Source organism: Calonectris borealis, chromosome 20 (genome assembly GCF_964195595.1).
Source record: "Calonectris borealis chromosome 20, bCalBor7.hap1.2, whole genome shotgun sequence".
Taxonomy (NCBI): Eukaryota; Metazoa; Chordata; class Aves; order Procellariiformes; family Procellariidae; genus Calonectris; species Calonectris borealis.
The window spans coordinates 482,288-503,949 of record NC_134331.1 but is presented as its reverse complement, the minus strand read 5'-3'; the positions used below and the strand labels follow the sequence as shown (position 1 = coordinate 503,949).

At 65.3% G+C, this 21,662-nt stretch overlaps 3 protein-coding genes across 4 annotated transcripts; 1 reads left to right on the top strand and 2 right to left on the bottom strand.

Moving 5' to 3' along the window:
• Positions 1-7,572: 7,572 nt before the first annotated feature.
• GCGR (glucagon receptor) lies at positions 7,573-10,957 on the top strand. Its single transcript, XM_075169234.1, has 13 exons — positions 7,573-7,623; positions 7,947-8,043; positions 8,157-8,264; positions 8,458-8,579; positions 8,704-8,810; positions 8,949-9,102; positions 9,168-9,327; positions 9,422-9,482; positions 9,713-9,782; positions 9,941-10,029; positions 10,140-10,278; positions 10,400-10,441; positions 10,528-10,957. The coding sequence occupies exons 1-13, from the start codon at positions 7,573-7,575 to the stop codon at positions 10,822-10,824; spliced, it is 1,497 nt and encodes a 498-aa protein (XP_075025335.1). The 3' UTR covers positions 10,825-10,957.
• A 5,567-nt stretch (positions 10,958-16,524) lies between these two features.
• Positions 16,525-18,734, bottom strand: MCRIP1 (MAPK regulated corepressor interacting protein 1). 2 transcript variants are annotated; one of them, XM_075169233.1, is made up of 4 exons: positions 18,532-18,734; positions 18,344-18,462; positions 18,104-18,202; positions 16,525-17,972 (listed from the first exon to the last, which is right to left on the bottom strand). In XM_075169233.1, the coding sequence occupies exons 1-4, from the start codon at positions 18,537-18,539 to the stop codon at positions 17,908-17,910; spliced, it is 291 nt and encodes a 96-aa protein (XP_075025334.1). In that variant the 5' UTR covers positions 18,540-18,734; the 3' UTR covers positions 16,525-17,907. The 2 variants fall into 2 exon arrangements, with proteins under 2 accessions (XP_075025334.1, XP_075025333.1); XM_075169232.1 differs by having other exon boundaries at positions 16,525-17,993; positions 18,532-18,721.
• Positions 18,735-19,109: 375 nt separating this feature from the next.
• Positions 19,110-21,360, bottom strand: PPP1R27 (protein phosphatase 1 regulatory subunit 27). Its single transcript, XM_075170076.1, has 3 exons — positions 20,739-21,360; positions 19,519-19,669; positions 19,110-19,246 (listed from the first exon to the last, which is right to left on the bottom strand). The coding sequence occupies exons 1-3, from the start codon at positions 20,923-20,925 to the stop codon at positions 19,123-19,125; spliced, it is 462 nt and encodes a 153-aa protein (XP_075026177.1). The 5' UTR covers positions 20,926-21,360; the 3' UTR covers positions 19,110-19,122.
• Positions 21,361-21,662: the final 302 nt, after the last annotated feature.

The window sequence follows — 21,662 nt, the reverse complement described above, 5'->3', positions numbered from 1 at the left end:
ACCGGGTCGTGCTGTAGCAGGACAGCGTGCGGCAAACACAAACCCGTCACTGCCAGTGGCAGCCGGAACGAGGGGGTCGAGGCCGCTCCCTGCTGCACGGCAGAGGTTTGTCCGGGTCCTCGAGGGGGGGCGAGCCCTGTTCCCGCGGCAGGAGCTGCTAGCTCCACGCACAGGCAGGACCGGGGCGCGGGACCGGGCCGGGAGGGACAGTGCTGGGAACCCCCGGGGACCGCAGGAGAGCCCCGAGGCCCTGCCGCCTCGCTAGGGCCGGGGGAGCCTCCGCGGGGGACCCCGCGTCACCCAGCGGGGGCTGCACTGGCCCCCTGCAGCCGCGGGCACTCCCGTCCCGCTCCCTCGGGGGTCGGTGCGGTCCAGCTGCCCCCGCCGCTCCGCCCGCCCTGTCCCCGTCCCCGCCGGCGAGCCGAGCCGGTGCCCGGGAGCGGGGCGGGGCGGGGCGGCGGGGACCCGCGGCGGGGACAAGCGCCGGCGCCCCAGCAGCTCCCAGGTGCGGCCGCCGGTGATGCGGAGCTGCGCGGGCAGCGCCGCGCCGTGCGCAGCGCCGAGCACCCGGGTCCGGCGGCGCCGGGCGGGGCGGGGGTCACCGGGCTGCGCCCCCCCGTGCCGGCGGGAGGAGCGGGGCGGCGGGACGCAGCTTCTCGCCTGCGGTCCCTCCCCCCGCACGGGTCCCTCCCCCCGAGCCGCCACAGCCGCCGCCGCCGCGGCTCCGGCAAAAGTTTTCGCCGGAGCGGCCGAGCGCGCCGGTCCCGGTCCCCGCCAGCACCGAGATGCGCCCGGGAGCCGCCGCGAGCCCAGCCCCGACAGGTATGGGGAAGAGGGGGGAGGAAGGAGGGGAGCGCCCATCCCCGCGGTCTCGGGGCTCCCCGTCCGGCGGGATGCCGCACACCCCATCGCGTGGATGTGGACTCGGGTCGCGGCTGCGCATCCCCGGGGCCGCGGCTTGAGCCCCGGGAGTCTGGAGCAGCAGCCCCCAGAGCCGTCCCAGTGCTGGGCGCCGGCCCCGGCGGAGCTGAGCCCCTCGGCAAGGGCTGTGCTGGGCTGGGGAGGTCCCAGCTGGGCTGTGCCCGCTCCCTGCCTGAGCCGCTGCCTCTGGCATCCCTGGCAAGGGGCTCTGCCGTTGGGCACCTCAGCACCCCTGGGTGCTGCCGTGGCTGTTGTGAGCCCCAGGTGAGTGATACCAGCCAGGCTTTTACGTGCTGGGAGCACCTCCCTGAGAAGCCCTTCGCCGGGGTGGTGCCCGCTGGGTCTCCCTGCCATGGGCACAGCAGTACCTGCGGCTTTCTTGCCGAGGGGCAGAAGCAGGGGACGTTTTTCCACCAGTGTTCCCCAAGCCCTCCAGGTGTTGCAGGGGCCCATTGCGAGTGCCCTTTGTGACTCTGTCCTGAGCTCTGCTGTGTCAACACGGTATTGGTAAATGGCTTTGTTTAACCAGGACATGTTGGGTATGTGACCTTGCCGCCCTCGTGGTTGCAAGCGCATCTCCAAAGCAGCTGCCAAGATCACCTCTGCCTGGCACTGTGCTTCCCAGCCCAGCAGCTCCCTCGGGATGGCAAGGGAGAGCAGGGCACGCTGGTGTCAGTCCAGCTCCCCTTGAGCCGTGGCAGCTGGACGGGCAGAGGATGGGGCATCTGCTGCTGCCCAGCCAGCGTTGCTGAGCGTGCATCTGCCCAGTGCCGTGCTGTGCACCCTGTAATGCAGCCACCTTGCCCTACGCAGCGCTCAGCAGCACGTGTTGTGGGTGTCCTGACCCATACCAAATTCAGTGGTTGCCCCTGTGATTTCCTCGGCTTTATCTGTGCATCAGCAGGAAAATTTAGGGCCCACAGGACCCCTCCTCGGCATGTTAGTGCCACCCCAGCTGCCAGCTCCCGTCCTTCCCACCAATCCCCGCTCCTTTCCACACGCTGCTGTACAGATTTTTTTTATGTTCTGTTGCCTGGAGAGGGGAAAAGAAAAAAGACTGAACAGAGAAGAGGCAAAATGTGGATTAAAAATAGTTAATGAAAAAATGTGACCGCAAGCCCTGATCAGCAGTGCAGGGCTGAGACCAGCCGCCGAGCGCAGCGCTGCTCCATGCACCTCGCTGTGCCAGGCAGAGGCAGAGGCAGAGGCAAAGGCAGGGTCTGGGCAAGCCGGATGCAGGAGATGGGAGATGGGACAGCCGCGCCGCTCCATCCCCCTGTCCTCCTCCATTGCATCCTGCCCTGTCCTGCGTCCTCCATGGCCAGAGCCCCTGTCCTTGTCTGTCTATCCCAGCCCAGGGGGCCTGGGGGACTTGGCTGCAAGCAGCAGGCGCCAGCAGACGGCTGGTCACGAGTGCCGCCCTGCAGCATCGCCTGCCTCCGTCATGGCCGGTGGCTGGCCCGTGCCCAGGTGCTGTGGGTGCCTTGGGACAGGGAGGGACCCTGCCAGGACCCCTTCCAGGACGGGCTGCTGTGTGCCATGTCACTTGCACATCTGCACCTCGGCAGGGCAGGGTTTGAGCTCACTCCTTGGTGAGGTACTGGGAGGTTGTCCTGAGCTCTGTGATGACCACAGTGTTCATTCGTGACTGCTGCTCTGAGGAGGCGGGTGCTGAGCTCCCAGTGCAGGCGCGCGTGCACGCACGCCTGTCTGCACTGACCTTTTCCTAGGCTTTTCCCAGTCCTGTGCTTCCCCTGTGACATGCTAACCACACATGTCACGCCATGTCTCTCGTGCCATCCTCCTGTATTTCACAGGTTTTCATGCAATGTGATGAACAAGAAAAACCCGTTTCCCTGAGCCAGGACTGAGGTGCTGTGTGGCTCAGTGTCCCTTCACCAGAGCCTGCTGGGCATCAAGGTTATTCAGCCAGTGCCTGGCTGCCTGGCCGTGCTTGCAGACCACGCTCCCTCTCTGCTACTGGGCAGCTGTGGAAGATGCCCTTGACTGTCCCTTTCAGTAGCAGGGCAGTCGTGAGGTGATGCAAAGAGCATTTGTACTGACGGCACAGGGGCGAGTGCCATTTGTTTGCATCCTCTGTTGCTGTTGATGAAAACACTGTCAGAGTTGGTTTAGGTTTTCTTGGTCCAAAGTGACACAGAATCCGACATTGTCGGTGCCTGTTGACATCGGCTCTCTCCGTGTGCTGCTGCTCAGCACTTCCACAATCATGTAGCTCTGTGCAAACGAGCTGCGGTCTTGTAGCGCAAGGGCTGCTCCAGGCAGTTCAGCTGTTCCTCCGCTGCCCACGTTCCTTGTACTCATTTCACGGGGGGGGACTGGAGCAGTTGTGGATCACAGGTGGGGAGGCACCCCCAAACTCGGGGCAGGGACACAGGCGGGGACAGCGCAGCGTGAGGGCCAGACCTCCTGGGCCTCCCCACCGCAGCCGTCTCCCCCCACTGCTTGTCCTGCTTGCCGTGGTCCTGGGTGGAAAGTGGAGCAGCATCTGCAGGGCTAGGCTCGCCCTGGCATTGCATCAGCTCTGGCCCTGCACCGTCCCCTCCCCTGCCAAGTGCCGAAGCCCTGCTGCGCTGGCTTGTAGCTCTGAGCTCAAAGCCAAGCCAGCCATGGGAAGTGCTGCATTAGCGCACTGGGGGCTAATCCCTGCATCTGGAGGGTGCTTAGCCGCCACCGCCGCCTCCTGAGCAAGTGGTGCCGTGCTGAGTGCAGGGCTGCGCTCGCGGGGCCGGGCTGCGGTGGGCTGTGCCAGCCTCCTGGTGCTTGTATGGGGCTGTGGCTGTGCCAGGGTGCTCCTGGGTCACGTTGCAGATGCCCATGAGTGTCCCTGTGGAGGCTTCACCGAGCCGCTGATCCATGTAGCAATCAGCTGCAGCAAACCCAGATGTGGAGCTTGTTCCCTCACACGTGGGGCGGCAGCCAGAACCTGGTGCCAGCCGGGGTGGCAGAATCCCCAGAGGAAGCTGAGGCGGGAGGAGGAGAGCATCTCTCCCTGGGCAGGGCTGGGCGCTCAGCCAGCCGCGGGGTCTGTGCAGGCACAGAGCTGCTGCAGGGCAGCGTGGGGGCTGCACACCCACGGGGAGGGGTAAAATCCCGACAGAAGCTTTTTCCCATCCATTCCCTATGGCTTGGTGCGATGCCGTAGCGGTGGCAGCAGCCTGGCAGCACACAATGCCCTGGTACTCGGCTTGCCCCATCCCCTCTACAGGCTGTGTGCCCCAGCCCCCCACCTGCCGGGGGGGAGCACTGAAGTCAGCACTGAAGGGATTTTAAATTCAGACCTGCCCAAGGCAAAAACAAATTCCCTCCTTAGGAGGTATTGCACCAGTAATGTTGCTAACTCATGAGCAAAACTTCCAGGTATACACACATAGCTTTATTAATTTAAAAACTTTATTCTACTCATCTAGTAAAACCATCCATACAGTCACAGAGCAAATGAAGGTCTTCTGAAGAGCCTGTCTATGCTGGTGGCAATTATCTTTCAGGGCCGGCAGCTGCCAGGGCATAAGCCGCTGGAAGGGGGCAGGTCCAGGGGCTGCAGAGAAGCTGGTCTGGGGAGATATGGGGGTCCTTGCTCTGCCCCTGCTGCTGCAGGGGTTGGCACCGCTGGCTCAGGAAGGACTGAGCACACCAACGCCGCCGCCAGTGACCACCCCGCTCCCCCCACCCCAAGAGTGGATGATGGTGCCTGGGTCTGACACCTCTGGCTCCCCAGCACTGGGCTGCCGGCATTGACCCCTTCCCCATGCGGGCGCAGCCGTCCTGGGGCTGGTTCTTCTTTCCTCCTCTCCCGTCACAGGCTCGAGGTCTCCCTCGCCAGTGGAGCAGCGGCGGGTGCTTGCTGCCCAGCCTCCACGGGGGTCAGCAGCCGCAGAGCCATGACACAGGAACACGCCATGTTGCCCAACGCCAGCGTGGGGCAAAAGTCCCCTGTGTGCCCACTGCGGCGTGCTGCAGCCCCAGCAGACGCACCCGCTCACATGCCGGGTACTCTCCACCGGGTGCCCATGGCTTGGTGTGGCAGAGGGTCCCCCAAAGCCTGGCCCCAGCTGGGGGCGAGGTGCCAGGGCAGGGGAACATGGCACTGGAAGCTGCTCAGGCACAGCAGGGTGAGGGGAGGTAGTGGTGTGGAGCCGGGTCTCTCCCGTGGTGCTCCCCCACTCTGGCAGCAGTAGACAGGGCAGAGAGGGGCTCCTGTCACTGGCACATCCAGCCAGCAGCGACCGCTGCTCCAAGCACTGCGGGCACTGATGCTGGGCAGTGCCAGCTCCTGGGGAGGTGCTCGGCGCTGCCAGTGGTCCAAGCCACCCTAGACCCCGCTGTCCTAGCTGTGCAGGGCTCCTTCCCTGCCACTGCCCGTCTGCGCCGAACCACAGACAACTGGTCCATGGCTACTCCTGCATGCCCATGTGTCTGCTAGAAACAGCCTGCGTCTCCGAGAGCGCACCGTGGCGTGGCCGAGCTGCTGGGGGTCCCTCACACTGCGGGGAGCGGGTGGCCAGCATGGCACTGCAGCTGCATGGAACGCTGGCAGCTGGGGCAAAGGGCCTGGGCAGGGCCCCGCTGCGAAGCAGGGAGCCCCATGCCAGAGGTGAGGAGCGTGACCGGCCCCGCGCGCCAGGACCCCTCACCCAGTGCAGTCTGCCCAGCTTGGCCACAGCAGGGCCCCGGGGCCAGGGGATGGCTGCCAGCCCAGGGGGGAGTCTAGGGCAGAGGCCTCCCTGCCGCTAAATCCCATTGCAGGCAGCTAAAAATAGAGACACCTCTGCCCCAAAGCTGCCTCCCCGGGCTGCAGAGAGGGGCTGGCTGCGAGTTCGCTGGTCACCCACAGTGCCTGGAGGAGGGTTTCCTCCCGGGACAGAGATACTCAGGGCAGGGGCCGGGCACCAGGAGGTTCCCATGGGGCCGGGCCATGGGCGGAGATGGGATGGGGCAGGTGGGGATGCTGGTGGGGGGCTGGCGGCGGGGGACAGGGATGCTGGTGGGAGGACAAGGACAGGGATGCTGGCGTGGGGCTGGCGGGGGGATAAGGACAGGGATGCTGGGGTGAACAGGTGGCCACCCACCGAAGGTCCCTGTTCCCAGAGCCCACCCAGTGTGGTCTGTCCCAGGAGACAGTTCCTTCTGTCCTGGGACTCTCTAAATAAGGCGCGTGCGGGCAGGTCCAGCTCCCCAAGCTGCATCTGGAGCCCCATGCGCTGATTAATGAGCTTCTCAGGCAGCCACTTGCGACATGGTGAGTGGGTCTGCATGGAGGAAACACAACTTTCCCAGGGATAAAAATAGGCATGGGCAGAGCGGCGAGCCCTGGGAGCAGTGGCTGGTTGGGGAGCGCAGCGCTCCGGCCGGTGCCCAGGGGGGCTTATGGGGAGGGGGTGATGCCGCAGTGTCTGCAGTGGCACTGGCACTGCTGTCTGTTCTGTCCCCGTCCCCCCGCCCCGCTCAGCTGCCCTTACCCCACACAGCTGTGCCATGCCATGGGGCTGCCGTCAGAATGGGCCCTTGTCGGAAGAGTTGAAATCCCGCTCAGGAGCCCTGTAACCGGCTTAGGGGGATGGAGGGAATTACAGCGCTTTGCGAGCCAGGCTTTGCATGGGAGCCCCCGGGTACCGTGTCAGGCGAGGTGCTGCATCGCTTGCCCGGGCTGGGGGCGATGGAGCCATGGTGGCACGGCCAGGCTGAGCCGGTCCAGGGGCCATGGCAGCCCCGCGAGCCAGGGATCCCTGCGGGTTAATGGTTAACCACCCTGGGGCTGGCAGCCTCCCCTACCGGCTCCCTGCCCACCTCCATCCCTGGGTGGGTGCTGCGGCCAGGCAGACCTGCGGGGCCAGGGATGGGGAAGGAGCGCCCCAAGGGCTACCCTGCAGGGTCATCCCAGGGGCCACCACGTGGGGCCGTCCCGGGGGCCTGGCCACCTCCGCCGCTGGACATGGACTCATCATGAGCGGTGGCGTGGAGGCGGGGTGGGGAGGGGAGGCAACCCGGGTGCCAGCCCCTGCCCTGAGAAGATGCTCAGGCATGAAGAGGGGTTCTGGCTGCTGCTGGGGTCCTGGGCTCTCGGGGCTCAGCGCTGAGGCACCACCGGGCACCAGCACCGGGCCGGGTCTGTGCACAGGGGGGTCTGGAGGAAGCGTTGCCTTGGGGAGGCACGAGGGTCCGCCCTGCGCAGGGGTGATGTCCCGCGCATGGCTGCACTCCGGCCTCACAGGAGCTGGGGGTTTTGGCTCGGTGGGCAGAGGGATGGCGTGACTGCAGTTCCAATGCTGTCCTGGGGAGGAAACGGCAGGTACACAGCGGCTCTTCAGCCTTGCAGGAAAACGCACAACCAACCAGCTGAACGTTAAAGCCAGGCAGGGTTGGGCGAGGACGGGGACATGATGGTGCTGTGACCAGGGCTGGCTCTGCACTGGAGCGGCCTCCCCTCCCGTGCCCACCTGCGCCCGGCCACAAGTCCTCCAGGTCTGCCCCGGGACGGGTCCTGCTGCCTGCGTGCCCGTGACCCCACGTCTCGTGCAGGGTCACCAACGTGCCAGGGCCCTCGCCACCAGGGCAGAGGAGCTGCCGAGGGCCGGTAGGAAGCCAGGTGCCCCGCGCTGCTCCCCATGCGGCTTGCGGCCCGGCAGAGGGATGTCCCAGCCACGTCTCCTCAGCCTCCTGCTGCTGCTGCTCTGCTGCCAGGTAAGGATGGGCCATCCTGCACGATGGTGCTCTGCCCCACAACCAGCCCGCTGCCTGCCCCCGAGCCAGTGCTGATCCACCCCTGCCTCAGCAGCCTCTCGCCATGGCATGCTGTGCAGCGGCCGTTGCCCTCTCCTGCCTGCCCTGCCATCCACATGGCATGGCATGGCATGGCACAGCACAGCACTGCACGGTATGGCGTGGCACTGCACAGTGTGTTAGCCAGCATTCGCCCATGGCCATCCCCAAGCCGGGGTCGCTGCCCTGCCTGGCATGGCAGCACCTGCAGGCAGGGTGTGGGTGACGCTCCCTGGTGCCCCCAGGGCCCTTCTGCCCAGATCACGGATTTCCTCTTCGAGAACTGGAAGGTGTACAGCGAGGAGTGCCACCGCAACATGAGCCACCTGCCTGCGCCCACAGGTGAGAGCCGGCATGGGGTCCCAGCGCGACAGGGACTGGGGGGAGAGGAGCCTGGCGCCCGGCTCCCTGTGTGGGTGAGGCCAAGGGTGCCGCCACATCCTGTCCCTCCGCAGAGCTGGTCTGTAACCGCACCTTCGACAAGTTCTCCTGCTGGCCCGACACGCTGCCCAACAGCACTGCCAGCGTCCCCTGCCCCTGGTTCCTGCCCTGGTACCAGAAAGGTAACAGCTGGGCAGTGGGTGCGTGGGTGGGGTTGGGGGGGGGGGGGGGGGGGGGGGGGGGGGGGGTGCGCGCACGTGTGTGCGTGTGCACGTGTGGGCAGGTGGCTGCTCCAGGCAGTCACACCTGGGCCGATGCACAGTGCCGCGGTGGCTCTGGGGCCCGGCACACTCCATCACCCGCCTCCCCTCGCAGTGAAGCACAGACACGTCTTCAAGACCTGTGGGCCGGACGGGCAGTGGGTGACAGGCCCCCGTGGACAGTCCCTGCGCGATGCCAGGCAGTGTGAGCTCGATGCTGAGGACCTGGAGGCGCAGGTGGGCAGAGCTGGGGGGCAGCCGGTGCAGGGTTCCCTGCCCTGCCTGCCCCTGCCCTGCCTGCCCCTGCCTTACCCTGCCTGCCCTGCCTGCCCCTGCCCTCACTTGCTCCCTCCCTCTCCAGGAAAAATTTGCCAAGACCTACGGCAGCTTCAGGGTGATGTACACCGTGGGCTACTCAGTGTCACTGTGTGCGCTGCTCCTCGCCCTGGCCCTGCTGCTGGGTTTCAGGTAGGGCTGCGGGCACGGCTGCCCAGCTGGGGGGCTGGTGGGGGCTGTGCCCAGGGGGCAGGGACAGGAGATTGGGGGGGCAGGGGCTGTGCCAGAGGGCCGGGCACGGGCACTGACGGCAGCTCCCTGCCTCCGCAGCAAGCTGCACTGCATGAGGAACTACATCCACATGAACCTCTTCGCCTCCTTCATCCTAAAGGGCGTCTCCGTGCTGGTCATCGATGCCCTGCTCAAGACCCACTACAGCGACAAGATCGACGACTACAACGTGCACATCTGGCTGAGTGATGAGGTGAGCCGCGGGGCTGGCGGGGCTGTGGGCACGGGCAGCATGGCAGCCCTGACCCCTGCCCACAGGCGGCTGCAGGCTGCCGGGCGGCCACAGTCTTCATGCAGTATGGCATCGTGGCCAACTACTGCTGGCTGCTGGTGGAGGGCATCTACCTGCACAACCTCCTGGTGGTGGCTGTTTTCTCCGAGAGGAGCTACTTCACCCTCTACCTGTGCATCGGCTGGGGTGAGTGCCGGCGGGCTGGCTCCCCATCTCCATCCTCTGACCCCAACCTCGACCCCTCTGTGGCTCACCTGCCCCCTGCCCACCTCCCCTCCAGGGGCACCCGTGCTGTTCCTCATCCCCTGGGTCATCGTGAAGTTCCTCTATGAAAACATCCAGTGAGTACCAGCCCCTGCAGCGGGTCAGCACCTGCGGGTGCACGGAGCACGGGTGGGTGCACATGGGACACATTAAGGGATGGTGGGGACAGTGTGACGGCCCCGGAGAGGCTCCATGCCATTGCCCTGTGCAAGGAGCAGGGTGCCAGGCTGTAGCGCTTGCTCGGCTGGGGCTGCCGACGCACCTGGTCAAGGGGCTGCCCGGCAGTCCCTGTCCCCTCCCTCTGCAGATGCTGGACCACCAACAACAACATGGGCTTCTGGTGGATCCTTCGCTTTCCTGTGTTCCTGGCCATCCTGGTGAGTCCACCGCAGCCCTTCGCTCGGCGTCTGTGAGGGCCCCAAGCCTGCTGCGAAAGGGGCTGCCCTGGACAGGGAACAGAGCTGCCCTGCCTGCCCCTCCTCTGCCCTGCCCCTCCTCTGCCCTGCCCCTCATGGCTCACCCTGTTCCATTGCAGATCAACTTCTTCATCTTCATCCGCATCATCCAGATCCTTGTCTCCAAGCTCCGCGCGCACCAGATGCGCTACACCGACTACAAGTTCAGGTGGGTGGTGGGCAGAGCCCCGGGCCCGCATGCCCATGGTGCACATGTTGGTGCATGTGTGTGTGCGCCCACCCCGTGACTCCGGCACTGTCGGGCCCCTCTCCATGCAGGCTGGCCAAGTCCACGCTGACGCTGATCCCACTGCTGGGCATCCATGAGGTGGTCTTCGCCTTTGTCACGGATGAGCATGCCCAGGGCACCCTGCGCTATGTCAAGCTCTTCTTTGACCTCTTCCTGAGCTCCTTCCAGGTGAGCCCAGCCCCACACGGGACGGGCACTCTGCAGGGACCCTCCGTCTCGGGAGGGACCGACTAGGATTAGGGTTTGGGTCCAGCCGCGTGCCTCTCACGCCTCTCCTCCCTCCGCCCAGGGGATGCTGGTGGCCATTCTCTACTGCTTCGTCAACAAGGAGGTGAGTGGGATGGTGTGGGAGCGGGCAGCCAGGGAAGCTTGGGCAGCCGGCGGGCACAGGGCCACGCTGACAGCAGCTGCTCGCAGGTGCAGGGAGAGCTGCTAAAGAGGTGGCAGCGCTGGAAGCTGGGGAAGGACCTGGCGGAGGAGTACAAGCACACCTACAGCCACGCGCCCAGCGCCCGCAACGGCGCCGGCAGTGCCTGCGAGAAGCATCAGCTGGTGAGCGGCTGCACCAATGGGCTGGGGCGCACCCCGGCCGCTGTGCGCCCCAGCACCCACTACCTCGAGAGGACCGGCCGCAGCACTGCCGAGCACCTCGCCCTGGGGGACCGGCACCACTGCTATGAGTTCCCCGAGACCACGGCCGAGAGCCACTTCTGAGCGTGCAGCTGGAGCAGGAGGGCTGTGCCAGCCCTGCTGCCGCAGGCTGAGCCAGCTGAGGCAGCCGCCACCTCCCTCCCCAGCCCTGTCCTCCTCCGGGCGCTGCGCAGGCCATGCGGGACTCTGCCCACCCTGGTGAGGACGCTGCACTGTGCTGGACGAGCACGCAACAAAAGAAGCGGCTGGGCCAGCTGCGGGTGAGGCATGGTGAGCAGGACCTGGACCTCTGTGGGGAGGGGAACTGTGGGGCGGGGTGAATCTGTGTGTGGGGTTGGGGGTTCATCCTGTGGTGCTGCCCTCGTGCGCCTTCAAGACCCTTTGCGCAGTGCTGTAATTTATCTGTCGTAACTGTAAATAGGTGTGGGCCCATGCCGGGCTGCAGGGCCAGCTCCATGTGTGCCTCTCTGTCCATAATGGGTGTCCGGGCTGTGGGGACCGGGGACGCCGTGGCCCCAGACTGTGCCCGCGAGCATCCACGGGTGATGGCCACAGCCATGGGGGGGAAACTGGGCCACCTGGCATGGATGGGCTGCACCAGAAGACAGCCCTGCTGCCTGCCGCACAGCCCCGCTGCCTGCCCTGCTGCCTGCCCACAGGTGAGCGAGGCAGACGTGAGGAAGCGGCCACTGCAGCGCTGCCGGACGGGGTTCCAGCTCCCTGCCAGCACGCGCTCTCCTCTGGCTGCTAATCGGCTCTGTCCTCTCACTGCCAGGAGCCCTTAATTAAATCATTTGGCTCTGCCCACCAGCACCCCCTCTCTCCTGGGAGCCAGCCCAGGCCACGGGCTGGGCAGCAGCCACCGGCAGCGCCGAGCACCGTGAGCAGCGCCATGGGGTGGGAGGCTGTGGATCCCCCTGTGCCAGCGGACCGGGCCGGCTGTCTGCGGCAGGGAGGGAGCATGGCGGGCCAGCACCCTAAGAGGCTTGTGCCGTGCACATGAGCGCTAAGCCCGGATGCCATGGCTTTGGGCACCACAATCGCCTGGTGTGCAGGGATTAGCCAGGCACACCTCCTCAGCCGGGGGGCACCCTGTCCAACGGGTGGCAGCGGTCAGACAGCTGGCCCTGCCGTGACCCCCTGCCGCCCCACGGGCCCTGGGCACGGGGCACTGCATGTCACCCACTGTGGCTGGCCCTGCCTGGCCCCAAGCAGATGACGATCCCCGGCTGTCTGGATCCCACGCACAGCCCAGCACAGGGGACGTGACGAGCAGGGCGAGCACTTGAAGCTATGCCCCGGCAGCCACCGGCAGCCTCACACAGTAAACAGCAGCGCTGGGCGGGTGGTCGCCCCCCCCAGCCAAATCCCACCCTGTCCCAGCATCGCCCGCACCACCACGGACACAGCCCTGCCAGCCGGCAGCCCGGGAGGTGGCGGGGTCCCAGACCGCTGCGAGGGCGCGGGCGTCAGCAGGGCCGTTCGCAGCGTGGGGAGGGCATGCCCGCAGCGCTGGCCCCTGCTGCACGGCGCTTGGCTCCCAGTGGCAGCGCCGTGCCGAGCACGCAGTAATTTTCCTCTGTTTACTTGACAACTTGCCGTCTGCCCTGGCCGAGTGGGGACCCAGCGTCCAGGGGCCGGTGCAGCGCAGGCGGCGGGGACGTGGGGCGGAGGGGTCTGGGCCATGGTGCCAAGGGCTGCAAGCCTATGGCAGCAACGCAGTGGGGCAGCGCAGCGGTGCTGTGGGGACACATTACCCATGGGGGAGTGGTGCTGTGGGGCTGAGCGGGCAAGGGGAGGGGAGCACAGGGGTTTGGGTCTGCCTGGGCTCCCAGGTGCAGGGATGGCAATGGGGAGGGGGACAGGCATGTACCCTGCCCAGAGCCACGGTGCCAGAGCGGGCCAGGGCAGCCCCCGCCGAGCTGCTGGCCCCCACGGCCACTGCCGTCACTGCGGCCTCCTGACGTGGTAACGAGCCTAATTGAGGCAAATTGCTGGAGCACGAAGCGGTTTCTGGGAAGGTAAATATGGTCATCGAACGGCGCCGGGTCCTGCGCCTGTTGCTCCAGTGTTGCCGTGGCAACACCCCACTGTCGTCCCCCCCATGGCACTGTGACACCCCACTGGGGCCAGGCTGGCCCCACAGCGCCAAGGGCACAGGGACCCCCAGATCCTGCCCAGGCAGGGTGACGTGCAGCGCCAGCACTCTGCATCTGCCACACCATGACGGGGACCCGTTGGGGACCCCAAGCCAGCCCCAGCCCATGGGGTGTCCCTGCGATAATGCCTTGTATCCCCCGGGGCCGTGGGACAGCCCCCAGCACTGCCCCATGTCCCCACAACCCCCTGTCCCCAGCACTGCCCCTTGTCATGTCCTACCATCCTGCCCGCAGCCTGGCTGGGTCCGGCACCCCAAGGGGTCTGTCAGGGGTGTCCCTGCTGAGGGGGCCAGGGCACATGGCAGGGGCTGGCTGGGGGTCAGAGCTCGCAGCACCGGGCACAGCCCCGAGCAGGGATGGCATCTGCTGGTGGCCAGGAGCCTCGTGCAAGCGCCTGATGTCCACCTGCGCCAGGGTCCCCCCACCGGAGCACAACCCCTCCCTCGGAGCTGCTCACAGCGGCCCCGTAGCACCCGCCACCAGCCTGGCTGCTGCCCCAAAGCTGGGGCACTGCCTGTGCCGCAGGGCTGAGCCTGCAGCCCTGTGTGCCCTGGTTGTCCCCCTGTTCCCACAGAGCCTTGTGCCCCGGCCAGCGGCTCCCACCTGTGGCCAGCAGCTCCCTGGCACACACAGAACCCCACGACTGCTGGGCACGGCCCCTGCTCAGGCAGCGACACAGCTCCTGGGACCCCAGGGAGAGGGAGCAGGGTGTCCCACAGCCCCTGGGAGCAGGGCCAGCCTTGGCCCAAGGAGCTAGCTCCCATGGGACTGCCGTCAGCATCCTTTCCCATCACCGCGGAGAGTTTCTGAAAGGGGACAGCCCGCTGCCCCTGTGCTGCTGTGCCCACTGGCTGCCGGGGCTCTGGCTGCACCAGGGCTGAGGGCAGAGCCTCCACTCACAGTGGGTGCCTGCAGCACACGGCACCCACCCTGCACCAGGCTGCGGGACAAGGCAGGCAAGACGTGAGTGCCTTGCAGGAAGTTTACCCTCGTTCCAGGGGCTCTACTGGGGCCGCAGCGAAGGCTGGGGCTGGGGGACCCCTCCCTGCCGCGGCCTGGCACTGCCTGCAGCGTCATCCCCTTGTGCACCCTGACAGCTCCCCGCACAGCACCAGCACCGGGCTGCGGGCAGCACCGCCTGCACCCCCGCGGCACAACCTGCACAACACGCACACACACACACGGGTGCACGCCCCGGCTGCCTGGTGGGCGCCGCCTGTTCCCAGTGACCGAAGGCGCTGCCACCAGCCCACCAGCCTGCACGCCACAGGCTGACGGGCCTGGGGGGCAGAGGCCGGACTCAGCTGCAGTGCGACTCCCTGGCTGTGGGGCTAAACCCAAGGCGTGGGGTGGGGCCGGAGCGTTAAATTGCCACTTGCCACCCAACACGGCCTGCCCGGGCGGCGGCACCCCCACAGCTGCAGCCAGGCACCCCGGGGCCGCGCAGGAATACTCCCACTTTATCAAGGGAATTGAGCTCTGCAAATTGGTCTTCTAAGTAGATTCTGCCCGCTGTTGTCCCCTCTTCCCACCACTTAATTCAATGATACAACACATACCTCTCTTCCTCCCACCGTTTAATCTAATGATAAGCACTGTATCCGAGTCACAGGGAAAATAAACCCTTGCCGAGTTCGATTTTTATAGGTAAACAGCCTGATTTCTCTGGCCTGCGGCCTCACTCCCTTGCAGGGCCCCTCCCCGCCACCTGACTTCCACGCTTCTCCTGCGCCACCTCACCGCCCTCACCCCCGTGGTTTGTTATTAGTCTTTATAAAAATCGCCTGTTTATAGAATAATTTTTGTATGACATTTCATTAGAGTTCAAGTGACTGCTTTGCCTCTGGCTTTACAGCACCCAAGCCAAGACAAAAACAAGGCAGAAGCCGGTGAGGCTGGGCCACAGGACCCCCGTACGTGCCCTTGGGGACACTGTTGCAGCCTCCAGGACAGCCCCAGACTAGGTTTGCGGCATGCACCCAGCCGCGGGGAACAGTGCTGGGCTCCGCGGCAGCCTGCGGCCAGCAGCCTGCCCGGGCCGGGGAAGGGAGAGGGTTGGGCACCGCACAGAGCCCGTCCCGCACCGGCCCCGAGCCCCACAGGGCACAGGCAGAGCCAGCCCTGCCCAGCCGTCAGAGCAGCAAGCCAGCCGGCTGCAGGTCTCCCTCCGCGCCAGAGCACAACCCACAGACAAGCTGCTTGGGGGCTGCTGCAGTCCGACTGTGCCAGCAGCATGCGGCCAGCTCCCAGCGTGTTGGGGCAGCCCTTGCCCATGCACACATCCCCATCCCGCTCCCCTTGCACCACGCACCGCTCCCTCCCTTGGGTGGCCCCGAGGTGCAGGGGTCCCCCAACCAGCAGGCTCCGGCCAGCCGGCTGCGACGGGTCACCTTCCTCCAATGCCACCGGCCCCAGTGGAGCCCCTTCCCATCCCTTCGGACGCACGGTCCCAGGATGCACAGCTCCAGATGCGCTCAGGGTTTCCAGCCAGGGCAGCCCCGCTTGTCTCCGCACTCCCCAGACACGGGGCACACCACAGGGCCTGTCCTGCAGGAAAAGCCACAGGAGAGGGTCCACGACAGCAGTAACTGTCACCTCTTGCCCCTGCTCCCCTGAGGGCACTTGCTCCCCGCAGGCTGCAGTGAAGCAGGGTCTGGCAGCGCTGGGGCGAGGGAGTGGGCCAAGGAGCAGCTCTGGCACAGCCGTCAGCAACAGGGGCCGAGGCACCGTCCCACTGTGCCAGAACTGGGCAGCGCGCCCTGGCATGCGAGCACCCCGGGAATGTTTTGGTGATGGGAGGTAAACAGGGTCGTGGCTCAGTATAAAGAGATGCACTTGAGGAGAAATTCTAGCAATGCTAAGTATAGTTTAAATGCCATTAAAGCAGGGGAGGGAAGAGGATAAGAGTGTATTAATAGTCTCAACATTTAAATCTTTGGTCCAGCGACAGCTCCTAGGATGCTGGCTCGCAGGAGGGCTGCCAGAGCCCAAGGGCATTGTGCTACCAGCACACAGCACCAGGCTGCACGTGCTTGCGGTGAAATTAAGAGCCCAAAGCAAGTGCAAGGGCAAGATCCCTTCTGGAAAAAAAAGAAGTAAAAATAAGAGGCGGCTTCTGCTCTCTGCGTTACTTCTCCTTAGGACTTGGTCAGGCCTGAAAAGGCAAGGAAAGCCCTGGCCTTTACTGCCATCGCTGAAGTCTAAAATGGCTTCAGCCACAAAATAGGAACGTTTTGGAAGTCTAAAAAGGGGAAGAACAAGGGCCCTGCCCCAGCAAGGCTGCAGGCGCACACCAGCACAGACAGAGCAGCAGGCACATGCAGCTTGCGGGCGCAGGCAGCCAAGGAACCAAGGCGGGATCGGGCAGGACACAGCCCACCGGGATGCCGCGGCTGAGACAGCCCTCTCCCGGGCCTTCGCAGCGCTGCACCGGGTACACCGCACCAGCACCCTCAGGAGCGGCCTGGGAGCGTGCCGCACGCTGCTCCACTGCCAGGCATAACCGCTGCGGCGAACAGCGGAGGGATCAGCCCCGTGCCCGGCTGAGGCAGCCGCAGAGCAGGGGCTGTGGTGGGCAGCGTCCAGCGTCACACGGAGGCAGACCCAAAAGGACACCAGCTTTTATTTACAACACTCCTCAAGTGACAGACAACAGAAAAAAAAGAAAAGGGAACAGTATAGCTCAACGACTCAACAAAGGAAAGGTAATGGCAACCACAACTCCCCCTGCACCCCTCCCAAGCCCACTGGCACTGGGCAGAGCCCCTGGCAGCCCCCTCCCCACCGGCTCAGAGCACAGGCGGACAGGGGGCTGCTCCCACCGCTCCCCACGGTCTTCTGGGGGCACAGAGATGCACAAGTGCTCTGCTCAGATGGGTGAGGATGGCACAGTCGCTCTCCCTCGCTCAGAGGCGATGATGCAGAAACCACCCGAGCCTTGCCAGGAGTGACGGTCCCAAGAAAGTCCCCCTCCAGCGTGAGTTACACGGACTATGGCAGCCCCCACGCAGTGACATTTCTGCCAGCTGTGGAGGCCAAATCTCTTCCACAGGTTGGAGGAAGCACGTCTGGAAAATGGTGTTAGTACAGAACAGCACGGGGCTGCTCAGGCAAGGATGCCAACGAGCTTCTTTCCGCACAGTCAGCCCCCCACCGTTGCTACCTCCCGTGGAGCTGCCAGAGCACTGAGGCCGGGGGGGGCTGAATGCGGCCCAGTGCCCCACCTCTCAGGTGCCTAGGGCTGGGGCCAGTGCTGACACCCTCCCTCCCTCCATCGCGGGGAGAGGGGAGCAGCTCCATCTCCAGCACCACAGGGATCTGGCCCAATCTAAGCACAAGGAAAATCCAGCCTCGGATACGGACCCACCAGCTCTGGCAGCACCAAGTCCCAAGCACTAGCAACCCAGGTACAAATTAAGCCTTCCCACAAGGGAGCAAGGAACAGCCAGTATGACCTGCCCAGCAGTCAGCTACACGAAGGGTGTTGAACTGGGGCTGCCCGTCTGTCCTGAGGCACAAGGACAGAACCAACTCTCCTTCCTTCTCCCCCTGGCCCACCCCAGGAGCTGTGGATCCTTGGTGCACAGAAGGGAGCGGAGAACTAGCGCTACCTCTACCGACAGCACAGCTGCTCTGCTCTGCCCTGCCACGCACCAGAGCCCAGGGAGCCCATGTACTCAGCACACCAGGGGCAGAGATGGAAGGAGAACGGGAGATCTGTGAGCGCAGCATGAAGTGGGGAAGGACAGCTTGAGGCCAGAGAAAGCTACAAGTGGGGGGCTGGAATCCTTTGCAACAGACTCTGGGCATCCTCAGTGAGCCCCTGAGCATCTTTGATTTCAGGTAGCTTCAGAGCCAGTCCCAAAGCTGACTGGCTCTCCCGCGGGCTTCTGCAAGTACAGACCAGAGGAGGAAATCAACACAAAATCTCAAATTAAATCTGCTTGAGGACCTTAGGAGACCAGCCGATCCAAAGGGAGGACCTGCCTTAGGACTTCTTTGCATCCTGTGTGTTCCTCCTCTTCAGATCACCCAGGTCGACAGGTTTAAACGCTGCAGGGATGACAGGAGAGACTTTGGCTGCAGAGGCCGCATCGCAGCCCCCTCCCAGCCTGTGCAGGCTCCCTGGGGGTGGCCATCCCCTCTGGTAGGAGCCGGGGGAGGGTGCCCCCCGCCCCCCTCACCTTTGAGGCTAGGGTTCGGCATCTTCTCCACGTACTCCTCAACCAGGCTGCGCTCGGAGCCCATCTGGCTGCGCAGGTCACGCTCCACACACTGCCAGGCTGCGGGGACACACGGATGCGGGGGTCGCTCACCTCAGGTGGCGCCTGGGCACAGGCCCGGCCGCAGCCGGGGTCCCCCGAGCCCCGGGGTCCCCCGAGCCCCGCGGCCCCCCGAGCGCCGCGGCCTCCGCCGCTGCTCACCCTCGTAGATGAAGCGGACGTTCTCCTCGTGGGCCGGCGTGAAGATCTCGCTGCCGGCGCCGGGGGAGCGCGGGCCGCCGCTCCGCTTGCCGTTGTAGACCACGCGGGACACGGGGGAGCTGAAAGCGAAGCGCGGGGCTGAGCCGGGCCCGGGGCCGCGGCTGGGCCCGGGGCCGGGCGGGGCTCACCTGGCCATGGCGTCGTCAGTGCGGCGGCGGCGGCTCGGCTCGGCTCGGCTCGGCTGCGGGGAGAAAGGAGAGGGCGGCCAGGCCGGGGCTAGGCCGCGGGCCGCCCCCCGCCCGTCGCCATGGCAACGCGCGCCCCTCACCTGGGCCCGGCTCCCGCCTCCGCTCGCCCTCGGGCCGCGACGGAAGCGCCGCGACGCGCAGGCGCGGCCCCGCCCCTAGGCCCCGCCCCCAGGCAACAGACCGCGCTCCCAGGCCCCCCGCCCCAGGCCCCGCCCCAGAACCTGGCCCCGCCCCCAGGCCCCGCCCCAGGCCCCACCCCAGGCAACAGGCCCCGCCCCCAGGCCCCAGGCCCAGGTACCAGGCCCCGCCCCCAGGCCCCGGCCCGCCCCCAGGCCCCGGCCGGGCGCACGAACGGCGGCGGTGTCCGAGACGCTTTATTGGAAAAGTACAAAGTGGTTCCCGAGGCGCGGGGCCGAGCGAGCCCCCGCCCGGCCGCCGGCCCAGGCCCAGCCCAGGCCCGGCCCGGCCCTCGGGCCCGGCGCAGCCCCGCCGCCCCGGCCCCTCGGGGCCCGCTCCTGGCCGCGCCCCGCCTCAGTTCATCGTGGCGGCTCGGAAGAGCTCCACCAGGTCCGTGTACTCGGGGTCAATGAGGTCCGAGGGCTTCTCCCCGGCGTCGGTGGTGGCCTCCAGGCTGGCCCCGAGGGAGATGAGGTACCTGCAGGAGACGGGGAGCTGAGCCGGGGGGACCCACGGCCTGCCGGGCAGCCCCTCCCGGCTCGCCGGGCTCCCCCCCACCCCACTGCCATGATGCCCGGGCGCAGCCGCAGGGAGCTTTAAGGCCCAGGCAGTCCTGCGTGTACCGCAGGTACTGGGCACCCTCCTAGGAGGAAACGGTCAGAGCCTGGTCCGGCCCCGTCGCTGTCGGCTGTGGTTCCCAGGGCTCGGCAAGGCAGGGGTGTCCCCTCAGCCCCGCGAGGTGCTCCTCACCTGGCTATGTCAGCATAGCCATCACTGCAGGCCATGTGCAGGGGCGTCCACCCGTTCTCGTCTTTCTGGTGGATGTCAGCACCGTATTTAACCAGGAGCTTGACACAGTCCAGGTTTCCAGTAAGCACAGCTTCATGGAGGGCTGCCATGCCTAGAAGGAGAGGACCTGTGAGCCTTGGGCTGGGGGAGGAGTCTCTAAATGTTGAGCTTACAAGTGCGAGTTGTCCACAGCCCAGGAAAGGGCCGCCAGCAAACCCTCATCAGGGAGATGAGTTTGGGGAAAGAAACAAAGACTGAGGAAGCAAGAGGAGCTGCCACAGGTTTCTGTTCCCCTTCTACGGCATAAATACCCTCTCTAAGATGGCGCAGCACCCACCTCCCCACCGGGCCAGGCAGGACAGACTAAGGCAGGAGGAACTGCCCTCTCCTGCAGAGCTCCTGGTCAGCGGCCTGCCCCGAGTCCTGGCCAGGACTCACGTGGGGACACGAGAAGAGTGTCTCCGCGATCCTGCTCCATCTGAGTTTTGGAAGCTCCTTACAGAGCAAGTAATGAAGCAACCAGTATAGATAGGAGGAAGCCCGGGGTCATTTGAGACCCTGTCTCCGTGGCCATGTGACGGCTGAAGCTGAGCACAAGAAAGGGGCAAATCTGGGCTCTGCACCAGCCACTACGGATCAAGGCATTCCATAAACAGTTGCTAGTGAGGTTGGGTGCAAACATAACACAATGCCTTCCCCACAAACATAAATGTCACAAGTCCACAGATCCACACGTGCGAGAAAGAACAATGTTTGTGAGAAATGGACAGAGCCAGGAAAAAAACGCAGAGCCTTGCTTCTCCCTGCTCTTCCCCCAAGCCGGGGTGGAAGGCAGGAGCCCCACTGTCCCAACCAGAGCTCCACAGACCAGCCTGTGCTCACGGCTCCTTTTCTAGGTCCCACCACACTGCGGGTGCACCGTCATGCCTTGAAGGGACCTGGAGGGTAAGCCTCCCCGCTTCCCACAGCGTGCGCTACCATGCTGTTGAGGGGAGATGTTGGGGCACTGGCACGGGGCTCTCTTGGGCCCTGCTTGGCAATGTGGGGGTGGTACTCCTCACTAGGGAGGAAAACAACACGATTCCAACCCACGTCCTAGCTTTGGCTCTCATCTCCCTCGCAGCCCAGCTGAGCCACACCGCTGGGCAGATTTCAGCTCTGCCAACCCCGGCAGCACTCACCAGAAGGGTAGATGGTATCCAGAGTCACCTTCCTGGCACGTATGAATCTGCCCACCTGCTCCAGGTCCCCCTGCCTGATGTGATCCTGAAAGACGATGTCATTGGGGAAGCGCACAGTGCGTGAGGCTCTCAGTCTCTGGGCGTACCGACTGTACCGGGGCATTGAGACTGGGTAATAGTCCTTCATGCTGATCGTGGCCTTCAGACACTGCAGAGGAAGAGGAGGAGCAGAGGCGTGGGGGGCTGTAGGAGCAGCCGGAGTTGCTCAGTGCTCGGCCCTACCACTCGTTGGCCTTGAAGCACTGCTTTCTCCTCTTCTGCCTGTCAGGTCCTCGCTATGGAGGTGTGATGGCACCCGCACCGCTGCGCTCCCTCCGCGCCCGTGTCCGTGTCCCCAGTGGGTGCGAGTCCCCTCGCCGGCAGGGGGGTGGCGGCCGCCGGGCTCTCCCTACCCTCCCATGCCGCCTGCAGGAGGTGGTGCTGGGCACACGCAGTTCACCCGCAGGCCCTTGACCCAGGATTGATGGTTCTCCAGGGGCATCACGTTATATAGGCTCCCGTGGGCTATTTTGAGGACATGCAGCTCATGCTATTTGCCATGATACTTTGTAATCGAGCTGCCCAGGCCAGCAGCCTCCCACTTTTGGGCAGAAGTTGGTGTCTCATTTTACCACCCACCTGTTGATGTGCCCATCCAAGGGGTCAAATCCACCATTGCTTTTGCATGGAGAGCCCTTCAGAGGAGCCCAAAGGCCTGAAAACAGAACTTCCCAGTAGCAAGCCCTCACACACACACACACACACGTGTGTGTGCCAAGGAAAAGGCACAAGCACGATCACCAAGCGAGGGGAACCAGCCGCTCACGTACCGACCAGCCAGCGCAATGCAGACGTGTCAGAGCTGTGGTGCCAAATACATTCAGA

Coding starts and splice junctions, on each gene's coding strand:
- GCGR (XM_075169234.1), top strand. CDS start 7,573: ATGTCCCAGCCACGTCTCCTCAGCCTCCTGCTGCTGCTGCTCTGCTGC. Junction 9,103..9,167: donor ACATCTGGCTGAGTGATGAG/GTGAGCCGCGGG, acceptor CCCTGCCCACAG/GCGGCTGCAGGCTGCCGGGC. Junction 10,279..10,399: donor TCTTCCTGAGCTCCTTCCAG/GTGAGCCCAGCC, acceptor CCCTCCGCCCAG/GGGATGCTGGTGGCCATTCT.
- MCRIP1 (XM_075169232.1), bottom strand. Junction 18,203..18,343: donor CGTCCGCTTCATCTACGAGG/GTGAGCAGCGGC, acceptor GTGTCCCCGCAG/CCTGGCAGTGTGTGGAGCGT. Junction 17,994..18,103: donor GCCGAACCCTAGCCTCAAAG/GTGAGGGGGGCG, acceptor CTGCAGCCAAAG/TCTCTCCTGTCATCCCTGCA.
- PPP1R27 (XM_075170076.1), bottom strand. CDS start 20,925: ATGAAGGACTATTACCCAGTCTCAATGCCCCGGTACAGTCGGTACGCC. Junction 19,670..20,738: donor GGATACCATCTACCCTTCTG/GTGAGTGCTGCC, acceptor CTCTCCTTCTAG/GCATGGCAGCCCTCCATGAA. Junction 19,247..19,518: donor GGCTATGCTGACATAGCCAG/GTGAGGAGCACC, acceptor CGTCTCCTGCAG/GTACCTCATCTCCCTCGGGG.